The sequence below is a fragment of the Suricata suricatta genome, chromosome 5 (genome assembly GCF_006229205.1).
Source record: "Suricata suricatta isolate VVHF042 chromosome 5, meerkat_22Aug2017_6uvM2_HiC, whole genome shotgun sequence".
Lineage (NCBI taxonomy): Eukaryota > Metazoa > Chordata > Mammalia > Carnivora > Herpestidae > Suricata > Suricata suricatta.
In genome coordinates this window covers 118,793,761-118,806,772 of record NC_043704.1, presented here as the reverse complement: position 1 = coordinate 118,806,772, position 13,012 = coordinate 118,793,761, and the positions used below count along the sequence as shown (strand labels likewise).

Genomic DNA, 13,012 nt, shown 5'->3' with positions numbered 1-13,012 from the left:
GTTTTAGTTTTTATTCTTCTGGCACCATATGTAGTATCTACTCCATATTTCTGTGATATTACTTGGAAATCATTCTCTCTCAACTCTATGAATGCTACTGTCATTTTCACTGGTTTCCTTTTCTACTGTTTATAACTATGGGTATTTCTTTGTGCTCAGATATTGAACCCTCAGAGTCCATTTTCTTCAGGAAAATGAGCCCCAAGGCCTCAGCTATCACCTCCTTGCTGATGACTTTATATCCTTAACTCCTTCCAAGCTACAGCTCCAGGTATTAAATTGTAGCCTTTCTCGACAGAGGTTTATTTCACCTGAACCACAGAATACAAAAAATAATTTGACTACTTTCTCAATTCTCCGATGGATGGTACACAACTAGTCCCACTCTAAATGTACAGAAGATAAGTTAATCTATTACATTCAGATGTAGGGCATTAGGGCTTAAGTCTCTTATAGAACTCTTATTGAGAAAGACTGGCAGGGCCACTCCAGTTAAATGTCCTAGCATCGCCTTAAAATGTCATCATTATTTATCATTAATCCCCTCAAACAAGAGACTTCCTACTTTAACTTCTTTATTTTAGTAAACAGCAATTATTTTCTAGTTAATTAGGCTGGAAATCTCAGTCATATTTAGTATTGTCTTCCTCTTTTCATTCCCTATGTTATATGAACAAATGGTGAAATTTGTCAATTTTATTAGTCTTATTCATCCAGATCTTTCACAGTTTTTGTCCTTATCACCTAACGTTTCTGTAATCACAACCTCTGGACTTGCAGCCTTTTATGTTTTCTTCCATTTCTCTGTTGTGCAAGTTAGTCTATTATATTGCCACCAAATTAATCTATATGAACATATGATTTCAAGATAACAATTATGGGGGAGAAAAGTCCAAACTCCTTTTAGCCTGGTATTCAAGGTCTTCCATAATCTGGCTTCAATCTGTTTTTTCAACCTTATCTTTTACTATTTCCCAATACAAATCCTCTGCTTCAGTCACGGATACCTAGTTTTTCTCCTCAAATACACCACATACAAAAAGTTTAAAAAGAATATGATAATGTATCACACATTTACTTTCGACCACAATTTCCAGCTTATGTTATTCCTTTTAAATGGAATACCCTTTGCCTCCTTTTCTTCTCTCTGTGACTATTCTTAGCACCCAGCTCAAGCCTAGTCCCATCCATAAGCCTGTACTTAGCTCACACAGCTTATCTCCTTATCAAAATTTGTGGAACATTTTTTGTTCATTAGCTCACAGTTATACATGTCCTTTAAACTGTCTAAAGGTTTCTTTATCCTTATTTACTATGAACTTCTGAAGCCACTCCATGTTATACCTCTTTGTTAAACACACTGAAATTAGAACAGTTTTGTGCATAAGAAGCACCTAATAAATATACAATAAAGAAAATACTTACAAGTTCATCTGATTCTTCATTCACTAAGATTTCTAACATCATGTTTTCTCCACGACTACATTGCTGGAATACTTGAACCCCATTTTTCTTCAAAAAAAACTTTAAAAGAATTCAGAGAACTTAATTTTAATTCTTTCTCCATAATCACTTTACATTCAATAAGGTGAAAAAATTCTGAACTAAACAGTCACTGACTTTGTGTTTGATGTGTTTCAGAGTAGGAAATCCACAGAAATATAATGCCTTCTGGTCAACCCTGGTTATTTTGTTCTTGCTTATGTCTACACGCCAAGCATCTAATGATATTATTTTATACCTAGAAAATAAATCAAGGCATTTAACATTCAAACAAATTACAAACAATCACAGTTTTTCAGTATTCCCTTGAATATTTTGCAAGAGTCATCCTTGCTTTCAACAAACAAAAACAATTTGTCTTTTAAGACAAGGAAAATACAGAGCAGAACAACCCAGATTCTTTGTTACTATTCATCCAGACCTAAATATGCCTATAGATTACCGAATAGAGGTTTTTCCCATTAACTTGAAACAAAACATTCATATGTATTTAATTTAGAAGTAAAGGGACATATTAGGTACATTACAAATTTCCATATCTTCCATGTTCTAAACCCAGATGGAAAAGAAACATTTCATCATGTCTATTTCATCTTTCTCTTTGCTTTAACAAAAGGGAAAAGTGCTTTCCATGCCAGCAGTGCTCTTGCAATCATGGTGAACATTCCTAAAACCTGCCGGGCTTTCTGCAAGAAGTGTGGCAAGCACCAACCCCACAAAATGACACACTACAAGAAAGGCAAAGATTCTCTTTATACCCATGGAAAGTGGTGTTATGACAAGAAGTAGAGAGGCTATAGTGGGAAAACTAAGCTGATTTTCCAGAAAAAGGTTAAAACTATAAAGAAAACTGTGCTGAGGCTTGAATGTGTTGAGCTCAATTGCAAATCTAAGACACTGCTGAATACGAAGAGATACAAGCATTTTTTAAAGTTTGTTTATTTATTTTAGGTGAGATGGGGCATGGTGGGGGTTGGGGAAGAGAGAACGTGTGTGCCAACAGGGAAGGGGAAGAGAAAAATAGATAGAGAGAGAATGGTAAGCAGGTTCCATGCTCTCAGTGAAGTGCCCAACATGGGGTTCAAATCCACAAACCATGAGATCATGACCTGAGCTTAAGTCAAGAATCAGATGCTTAACTGACTAAGCCACCCAAGTGCCCCTAAGAGATGCAAGTATTTTGAACTGGAAGAAGATAAGAAGAAAAAGGGCCAAACTGATCCAGTTTTAAGCTTCATATTATGTTACATTATGAAGACAATAAAATCTTGAGGTTATGTTCCCCCCAAAAAAAAAAAAAAAAGGGAAAAACATAACTATGAGATAGTTACTTTGGCTGCCATCAGGGTAAATTATTTGCAGGGAAAAGGAGAGAAAAAAACCAATAAAGACATTCTAATGAGGAAGAAAAAGAAAAAATGAGTTTCAGGCAAGAAAATATAGGCACGTTTTATTATTTTTCTCTTCTTTCCAGTTGGGTGGTTGGGAATATAAGAGGCAAAGTCATATCACATCAAAGTAGACACTGACAGTGGAAACAAAAATTCATATTTCCTCTTGAGGGTGATACAGATAAATACTAGGGAGGAAAAATTAAAACAAAAAACACCAAAAATCCTCAAGTTTAACAGAAGACAAAGAGAGAAGCAGAATCTGACCATTGTATGATCTTTGGCAATTTGGGTGTAACTCATTATCAATTAACTTTAACTATCATAAATTATTTGTTATTCTCCAAATAGATATTCAAAAGCTTCCCCCACCCCAGAGGGAGGTCCTTGCTGTTGTTGAAAAATTACCAAACAACATTACCTTGTGCAACAACGTTCTATGGCAGGGAACTTTTCTGGCCATGGTGAGGGGTAGGTGAACTCTGTGTTTCTATCATACCAGCACATTAGGCACTCACTATGTTGGTTTCTTTTCCTCTCTTCCTTTTTGAGGGAGTGGTTACATGTTTCCATAGCTTCCAACAATCGCTTCTAAATTTAAAGATTGAAGACAAGGGTTAAAAGTATAAAAATTCTATAATCTCAACATACAGAATAGATCTTTTCCTGCATTAAACAGATTCATTATTTGTGTTCTTGAAAAACAAAAATCTTAACTCTCTCAAAAAATAAAATAAAACAAATAAAATAAATAATGGGGTTGTCACACTACTTATCCAGATGGAAGAAAAAGCACATAACATTCACAACTTCCTACCATACACCATATGTATTAGAGTAATAAGACAATAAAAGTATTAGAAGAAAATCTGGGAAAGTATCAGTAATTTGAGGTGATAAAGTAAGACTGGAGAAAACCTAACAGTCTTAAGGGAAAAGACATTTGTTTTAATTTAAAAAATAATTTTTTAAATGTTTATTTTTGAGAGAGAGAGTGAGCACGTGTGCACACATGAGCGAGTGAGAAGCAGAGAGAGAGGGGGACAGAGGATCCAAGTAGGCTCTGTGGGGACAGAAGAGAGCCTACATGAGGCTCAAACTCATGAACCACGAGAGGGAGACACAGAATCCGAAACAGGCTCCAGGCTCTGAGCTGTCAGCACAGAGCCCGATGCGGAGCTTGAACTCAGAAGCTGTGAGATCATGACCTGAGTCGAAGTTGGACCGTCAACCGACTGAGCCACCCAGGCGCCTAAAGACATTTTTAAACAATACATAATGTATGTGACAGAAGGTTCACCAGCAAATCAAGACACAAATGCCATGTTGGAAAAGAATATTACTAACATACAAAGAATTGATAAAAATCAAGAAAGGAAAATGAGGGTAAGGATAAAAACAGGCAACTTACAGAAGGAAAAATGCAAAGGGAAAGTACACAAATAAAAATATATACAAATTAGGGTTCAGAGAAAAGCAAATTTGAATAACAATAAAATGGCAGCCACCATCAAAAGATTGGCTAAAAATTAACTGAAGCAATAATAACCAGGTCCGGAGAGGTAGAGAAGTAGGGACTAAATATTGGGTGAATTACACCAGTCTTTCTGAAAAAGAATATACAAAAAAATAAAAATACACATTCCCATTAACCAAGCTATCTTGCTTTGGAGACTCTATATTAAAAAAGATAAAATCTCTAGCACATAAGATCGCACAGACAAACAAAATACATAAATACACAGGTACTTTCATCAGTAGCAACATGTATAGTGGCAAAAAGATAAAGATTCATAAGTTGCAAAATTAGTAGTGTTCCCTTGTACCTTTCATCCAGCTTTTCCCAATGATAACCTCATACACATAGCTTCAAGTACATTATCAAAACCAGGATAATGACATTAATACAACACTTTTAACTAAAGACTTACTCAGATTTCACTGATTTTTGTATGTGAATTTTTTATGTGTACAGTGCTATGAAATTTTTATCATATGTATAGATTCATATAACCACCACTAAAACTGGAATACACAACTGTTACATCATCATAAAGAAACTCCTTGTTATTCCTTTATTATCATATCCTAACTCCAATCTTAACCCCTAGCAACCGCTGCATGTTTTACATTGCAGTAATTTTATCATTTCAAGATTACAGGCAAAGAGTCTTTCCTGTGCTGCCCTGCCTGGGTGGCTCCCTTCTGGTGTATTCAGTAAACTTCTATCTTCATAGGAAAAAAAGAATATTATATAAACACAACCATATATAATACATAATATTCTGATTTTGACTTTTTTCACTCCAGTGAATTGTTTTCACCCAAGTTGTTTGTATCAATAGCTCTTTATATTGCTAAGTAACATTCACTACATGGATACACTACCTTTTATTTATCTACTAACTCATTAAAGGGAATTTGAAATTCTCCCAATATAGGTTATTACAAATAAGTTGCTCTGAATATTTGTGCGCAGGTTTTTGTGTGAACATAACTTTCATTTTTCTAGGATAAATATCCAGGAGTGTGACTGCTGGGTTGAATAGTAAATGTATGTTTAACTCTCTAAGAAACCACTTAACTATTTTCCAGAGTGGCCTCCTAGACTTTTAGTCCAATAAATGTCTATCATTTTCAAAGCAGTTACAGAAAAAGTGTTATCAAGAGGAAAGAAGTAGCAAAGTCTGTAAAAGATTATAAAATAAAAAATTTAAAGATGAAATTCTTGACTTTGAGTCTAATGTGTAATGAGATGAGAATTCTGGGAGAGGTCAGTGTGTTTTGTATTTGGACAGGATGTGACTTTTTGCCCAGGGGTAAACTATACCAGACTGGTATACCCAGTTTGGGCATCTGGGTTATGCTGGTCTAAACAAGTATATTAAAATGGGCACCTGGCTGGCTCAGTCAGTCGAGTATATGACACTTGATCTTGGGTCATGAGTTTGACTTGATGTTGGGTATAGAGCTTACTTAAAAAAGAAAAACAAAGATGGCAAAAAAAAAATACAGTGCCTTATTTAAAATATATCGGAGAGCGATACTTCCTCTTCTGTTTTGCCAAAGTTTGTGTAAAAGTGATTTTATTTCTTCCTTTAATGTTTGCTAGAATTCACAAGTAAACATATCTGAGCTGAGAATTTTCTCTGTGGGAAGGTTTTAAATTATGAATTAAATGTCTTTAAAAGATATAGGATTATTCAGATTTAAAATTTTTTTGTTAGTTTTGCTAAATTGTGTCTTCAAAGAAATGTGTCCATTTCATCAAGGTTATTGAATGTGCTCACATAATATGTTCACAATATTCTTTAACTGTCCTTTTAATGTATGTAATATCTTCCATTCCTAATATTGGCAATTTATCTGATATCTCCCTCCCTCCTCTTGTCACCCCACTTGCCCCCCGCCTCACCACATCTTGGTCAGTCTAGCTAGGATTTTATCAATTTTATTAATCTTTTTAAAGAACGCAGCTTTTGTTTCTACTCATTTTTCTCTATTGCTTGTTTATTTTCCATTGATTTCTATCACTATGTTTATTGTTTCCTTCATTTTGTTTAGTCTGGGTTTAATTTCTCATTTTTCTGAAAGCTTAGATAATTTATTGTAAAACTTTTTCCTTTTCTTTCTTTTTTTTTTTTGGTAATGACATAGATGGAGCTAGAGAATATTATACTAAGCAAAATAAGTCAGAGAAAGACAAATACTGTATGATTTCACTCATATGTGGAATTTAAGAAACAAAACAAATGAACAAAGGAGGAATAAAAAAGAGGCAAACCAAGAAAAAGAGTATTAATGATCGAGAACAAACCGATGGTTACTGGAGGGGAGGTGGGTCGAGTGGGGGAGGGGGCAGTGTGGAGAGGAGTTAAACAGGTGATGGGGATTAAGGAGGAGCACCAGGTATTGTATGTAAGTGATGAGTCACTAAATTATGCATCTGAAACTAATTTTACATTGTATGTTAACTACCTGGAATTTAAACAAAAACTTGGAAGGGGGAAAAGAAAAAGAATATATATGCCTATATATAACTATTTCATGCACTGACCTCATCAATAAAAGGGATTAGGACCACCGCTTCCCATTCCTGTTGTTTCCCATTTAGGTCAGTTTTAAAATCAGGTGGATAATATTCTATAATTGGTGAGTCTTCACTGGTCATCAAGTGCTATGGAAAGATAAAATAGAAATAAAAGAATATCAATATAACTTTTTGTTAATATATTTACAATATTTGCTCATGTTTAAAATTCCTAAGCAAAGCAAAACTAAATTTTTACACTTTAGAAATATTGCAATATACTTTCTATATTTTGATTTTCAACTATGAGACTTCTAATTTCACTGCTACTCATCACTTTGCCATTCCAGTGATCTAGATATATAGTAAAACCATATTTACTCTGAATTTCAACTTTACCATTTCTATCTTTTGTTGTCTTATCACCTTACAAGGCTCACTTAAATTCTATTTTCAGACTTCATTTCACAGGCTTCCAATAGTACTCCATTTTTAACCTTAAACTATTTATTTTTGTGTCCTAATCAATTGATTTTGTTAAGTAATATAAGAACTGTATCTAAGATAATTTAAAAAAATCCTAAAATCTAAGAATCTCTTCACCACCGGTAGCAAAGATAAAAAGTCCAATAAAAAGATGTTTTTATTAGAGATTTTATAACAGAGGTAGATGAAAGAAGCATAAGGATACCTTCTAGGAAATGAATATGAAAGATCATGGTGTAACATTTCTTAAAGAGATAAAGTACATATTTCTCAGAGTAATACTCTAAATATTTAATAACCAGTATGGCATGGGCACAGAACAATCAACAGATGTGGCCATAAAACACCTGCATGATTAAACTGGTCAAGAATAGCTGAATATCAATCCTTCATTTATCTGAAGGTAGGGAGGGTAGGGAAAAAAAGAGGAGAGGGAGGCCAGAGCCCTGGATGAAGAACAGATTATGTTTTAGAAAGATTAAGAATGGACCCTGACGGTCAAACAACAAAAGGTATGTGTGTGTGTGCGCGCGTGTGTGTGTGTATGCACTCTAGTTCTTGTATGCATGTGTATCTATGTGTGTGTATTCTAATTCTTGGGACCAGACCACAGAATTAGAATAAAAGATTGATGTCCTAAAAGAACTAAAAGAAGTTTGCTGTCAGAATCAGTGTAGTAGGCTTAGTGTAATTTTGGTGACCCAATCACTCCTGAAATATCTTCCTCCCGTTATGTAAACTACATTAACCATAGAAAAGCCTTTCCTTCCACAATGTGATAAAAGAAATGCTTAAAACCTAAATATAAACTGAGATAGTACTTCTGTTGAAATAAATGACTCAGTAGAACCATCCCTATTCTAACAGGTAAAGGGTAAAAGAACAGGAATGAATCCATAATTGTTTGGACAAAGTAAATGGCTTCAGATTTTGCTTGTCATGGTTTATGTTCATCAGTGCAGAGACAAACTGAAAATGTGCTTCAAGGTGCTGAAAATAAAGAAGCCATGCTCTGAATGGTTTATGAAGTTTGTATGCATTTTTAAAACAAAGCTAATTTTGCTTTAAGCCAGCTTTAAATTAAGGGGTTACTTTTCAAAACATCTGTGTAAGAAATACTATATTTGAAACTGTCAATCAATGTATTTAGCTATTAAAGAAGTTTGGGAGCTCCTAAGTATCAAAAGAAACATAAAAACATTTAAACCCACCTGGTAGCATGCAGGAAGTAAATTTTTGCTAGCTGCTGGAAGTACAGCAAGAAGCTGTTCAAATGGCTTAAAAGGTTTTCCTAGTTCAAAATGGATTTTGAGTGTACTGATGTTGCGGATATCAGACAGGAAAGGTGCATAATGGTAGGGATAATACCTATAAAACAAAACTGAGTTTTAAACAATTGGCAGCTTTAGGAAACAGGTCAATATATTAAATATATACTTTTCCTTATTTAACAACACAGCAATAACTCTAAAGGAAAAAAATTATCACCCATAATTCTATCACTTGATTTAAGAAATCAGCAGTTAGAAAATTTAGATCATGTGGTAGCAACAAATGTTTTATTTCCTTAATTTTCAAAGTATAATTTTACATTTCCAAAATTGGGATGTATCATCTAATAGATGATATATACATAGTATATACTACATATACTTTATATATATAAATAAATAAATATATAAGTGTTCTTTTAGCTTCCAGGATATTGAGCGTAAAACATTCTTGGAATGAAGTAATGAGGCAGTCAGAAGACTTTCATTTTAGTTATATCACACATGAGATGGAGCCTCTCTCAAAAGCATAGAGAGAACAAGGAGTCTGAGCTCATGTGGCTGTTACTAGTTAGCCCTAACAACTTTTATCTTTGAATTGGTATATATATTATTTTGTTTGTGATAAAATTGAACCATTTATCAATCATACATGCTATTTTTAATTAGAGGCATAAATATTTTTACCAACCCTTGAACATACAATTAAAAAAAAATTACAAAGTTCTTAATGTTTGACTAAGTATAGTAAAAAAAATAAATATTTTTATATTCCACAACTATGACATAATTCAAAAGGATGAAGGTTTAGAAAGCAGAATGGCACTGAGAATAGAAAATGTATAGATGTTGGAATCAGACAGGCTTAGACTGGATTCTTGGGTATAGGCTTTTAAAAGATTACTTTCTAGGGGTGCCTGGTGGTTCCGTTGGTTAAGCATTCGACTTCGGCTCAGGTCATGATCTCTGAGTTTGTGAATTCAAGCCCTGTGTCAGGCTCTGTGCTGACAGCTTAGAGCCTGGAGCCTGCTTCAGATTCTGTGTCTCTCTCTCTGCCCCTCCCCTGCTTGTGTTATCTCTCTCTCTCAAAAATAAAATACTAAAAAATGAAAGATTACCTCCTAAAGTACTAAAGATAACTCAATGTCATCTGTAAAAGTCAGACAATAATACTTTATACAGTGATGAGGATTATATGAGAACATGCTTTTCAAGTGTCTGGCCTTAATGTCTGATAAATAATAGGAATAGCTTACACTCACCCTATTAAAAATGGCAATCCAAGGATTTTTAATAATTAGAATTCTCTTCAGAGAGGCCCTGAGAATTAAGTTAGTTATTGCAAAAAATTTTTAAAAAGGTTATTAAGTGAAATCATAATTAACAAACATAATGTACATTGGTTTGTTTTGCTGTGTGGTGCTTTAAAACAAAGCCTAGCAAAAGTGCTATCAAAACAAAACAAACTATCTCACCACCTAAAAGTCTCTACTTTTCCCTGGGGTTGTTATTTTTCTATTTTGGATGGTTTAGAAATGTAGATGGAACTTGCTGGTAGAGGAAGCATGATTATTACTATTTCCAGGAAAAGCAAACAATTCCTTTTTCCTTTCTTTTTTACCCTTCCCAGTCTAACACTGAAATAACCCATTCTTTACTATTCACTCAATAGAAGAAGTTTTTCAAACATACAATAATGTAGCAAAGAATATAATAACCCTTTCTTTGTAACTGTCACTCAGACCCAATAATTACCAAGACTCTGTCACAGTCAATTCATCATGAGAGAGAATTTTAAATCCTTAGATTTAAAGAGCTTTCATTATTGGTCATCTGCTAGGGATGGAAATATCTACGTTACACAAAGGTCTTTAAAAAGTATTTTCATTTAAGAAAAGATTACCGGTATTTCATTTAAACTTGGCCATCTATGTCTTTAAAAATGCCACCACAAGTAGAAATAAAAAGAAAAGAGAACCCCAAATGAGATTATAGTAGAGTGAGTTATTATTTAAAAAAAATAAAACATTTTATTTTTGTTTTATTCCCTCACCAGCTCCAGGACTGAACTCCATGATAGTAATAGTGCAAAATCCACTGTATTGCTTGAACATAACATGCAGCTTGATCAGCCAGAAAGTCACTAAAAATAAAAAATAATATTTTCATTATAATAACAATTTTTGAAAACAGATCATTTATCTTTAGAGCATATCTTCTGATTCACTCTGCTGCTCATATGTTTTATATAATCAATGAATAAGTTACAAACTGTAATCAGAAAAATTCCAAAATATTATTTACAACAAATTCATCCTATCAGATTAAAGTTCTGCCATATAGTTTTCCTAAAGTGACTATTAGAAGACTTAAACCTACTGTGCATATTTATTCAGTCAACGTACTAAACTGTGATTTAAAATTTGAGGATATGACCAATGATGCCTTCTAAAAAGTGGCACTACCACTCCTAAACAGGGTGTGATGGGAGACAGGGGTGGAAAACTGTCAGGGAGGACGAATCCAGGAGAAAATCGGGACGACTGTAGAATTTGGTTACAGTAGCTAGAACACAAGTTGAGAAGTGCTACTATACCCACTGACCAAAATTCTAATTCTAATCGTTTCTTTCTCAAAGACCATCATTTAAGGCAAATACATCTACACACAGACACATACACACACAAACAGACACACACACACACACACACACACACACACACACCCACCCACCCACCCACCCACCCAAGCCTTGGGCTAAAACCAAAAAGTAGCCATAAACCTATGAGTGTCTGTTACCAAAAATCAGGTAGCGACACAATCAGAAATTCCAGCTCTCAGTATTTCTGGGATGTACACTTTTGAAAGTGAAAATTTTCTCATTATTAATGAAGAAAAGCATTTTTATCACCTAACAGTAATTACTATTACATTTGGTGTATTTCTTTTCAGTCTTTTTTCTGTACCCAGGTTTCTTTTTTTTTCTTTTAATACTAATGAGAGTATACTGTATATATGATTTTGTGTCCTGCTTTTGAAATCTGTATTTAGTAATATACTATAAGTGTCTTTCTAAATTATTATGAACTTTTATAAGTACCAGCATAGTAGTTCTACAGATTCTGGACACAAGTTGGTGACTGTGACAAAGAGGAGATGGACATGATTATGATGACATGCAGGTAATTTCTAATGCTGTACTATTATAAAAAAACTTTGTAATAAACACCTTGTGTATAAGGATCTTCTGTGTTTAAGTTTATATTTTTAAATAGATTAATAATTAGAACTGTAGAGTCAAAGGAATAAATATTTTAAAACTTCTTGGATATGTACTTTCCAAATAATTTTACCAATTTATATTCCCACCGGTAATTAAGGAAGAACACTACCATCACTCCTGGACAAAAATCAAATATAACAATTTTAAAAGACTTGCTTATTTGTTAGGGAAATAAATGGTATCACATTTTCATGACTCTATAGTTTAATATATAAAAGAAAAGGGAAATAAAAAAGATTTGTTAACTATCAAATTGAGCATTTAGTGTCAATAGCAGGTATTGTAGCACTATAAAACTGTAATCAAGAAAATATAAGGACTAAATAAAGGATTAGAAGCACAACTATTTTAAATATTTTATTTCTCAAGTCTCAAAAGTCTTACATGCTAATAGTACCGGACAAAGCTTCAAATGATTTGGTGACTTGTACTAGAATTCCTCTACCTCTCATTACTGGAGGTCAGTATGAATATAGACCAGAAAGACTATGTCTAGACTAGAAACAGTCTGAGAGTACATAAATCACCATCTGAAAAGTTTGGGTCTATCTCTGGGCAGACTCTAGAAAAGATCTAGTATTTAGTACTTAATTATAATAATAATCGTATAGAAAATATCTAAGTATAATATGTGAGCATGAAAAAGGATACATGGCATTTCATGAAGCTCTTATTTCACTTATAGAGAACCAGCCTCATCTAGTGGTCAAGAGTATAAACTCTGGGGGTGCCTGGCTACTCAGTCGGAAAAGCATGTGACTCTTGATCTCAGGATGTCAGTTTGAGCTCCATGTTGGGTACAGAGATTAATTTAAAAAAAAATAAACATTTTAGGAAAAAAAGGAGAGAGAATATTAAATCTGGAACCAGACTGCCTGTGTTCAAATCCTGCCAACTTACTGACTGTGTCACCTCAGACAAGTCATTTTAAGCCTCTCAATTCCCTGGGGTGTCTGGCTGGCTCAATCAGTAGAGCATGTGACTTTTGATCTTCAGGTTCTAAGTTCGAGCTCCATATTGGGTGCAGAAGTTACTTAAAAATAAACTC

At 33.8% G+C, this 13,012-nt stretch overlaps 1 protein-coding gene and 1 pseudogene across 3 annotated transcripts in view; one reads left to right on the top strand and one right to left on the bottom strand.

Annotated features, from left to right (window-relative positions):
* The window catches only part of XRN1 (5'-3' exoribonuclease 1), a 109,494-nt gene that overhangs the window by 70,807 nt on the left and 25,675 nt on the right, over positions 1 to 13,012 (bottom strand). For all 3 annotated transcript variants that reach the window (XM_029940121.1, XM_029940122.1, XM_029940123.1), the window contains 6 exons: positions 10,735 to 10,824; positions 8,622 to 8,778; positions 6,952 to 7,071; positions 3,316 to 3,485; positions 1,621 to 1,741; positions 1,426 to 1,524 (listed from right to left, as the gene is read on the bottom strand). In XM_029940121.1, the coding sequence (XP_029795981.1) occupies positions 1,426 to 1,524; positions 1,621 to 1,741; positions 3,316 to 3,485; positions 6,952 to 7,071; positions 8,622 to 8,778; positions 10,735 to 10,824 (757 nt within the window). The remainder of the gene's footprint in view (positions 1 to 1,425; positions 1,525 to 1,620; positions 1,742 to 3,315; positions 3,486 to 6,951; positions 7,072 to 8,621; positions 8,779 to 10,734; positions 10,825 to 13,012) is intronic.
* On the top strand, positions 2,158 to 2,775 carry LOC115292501 (annotated as a pseudogene).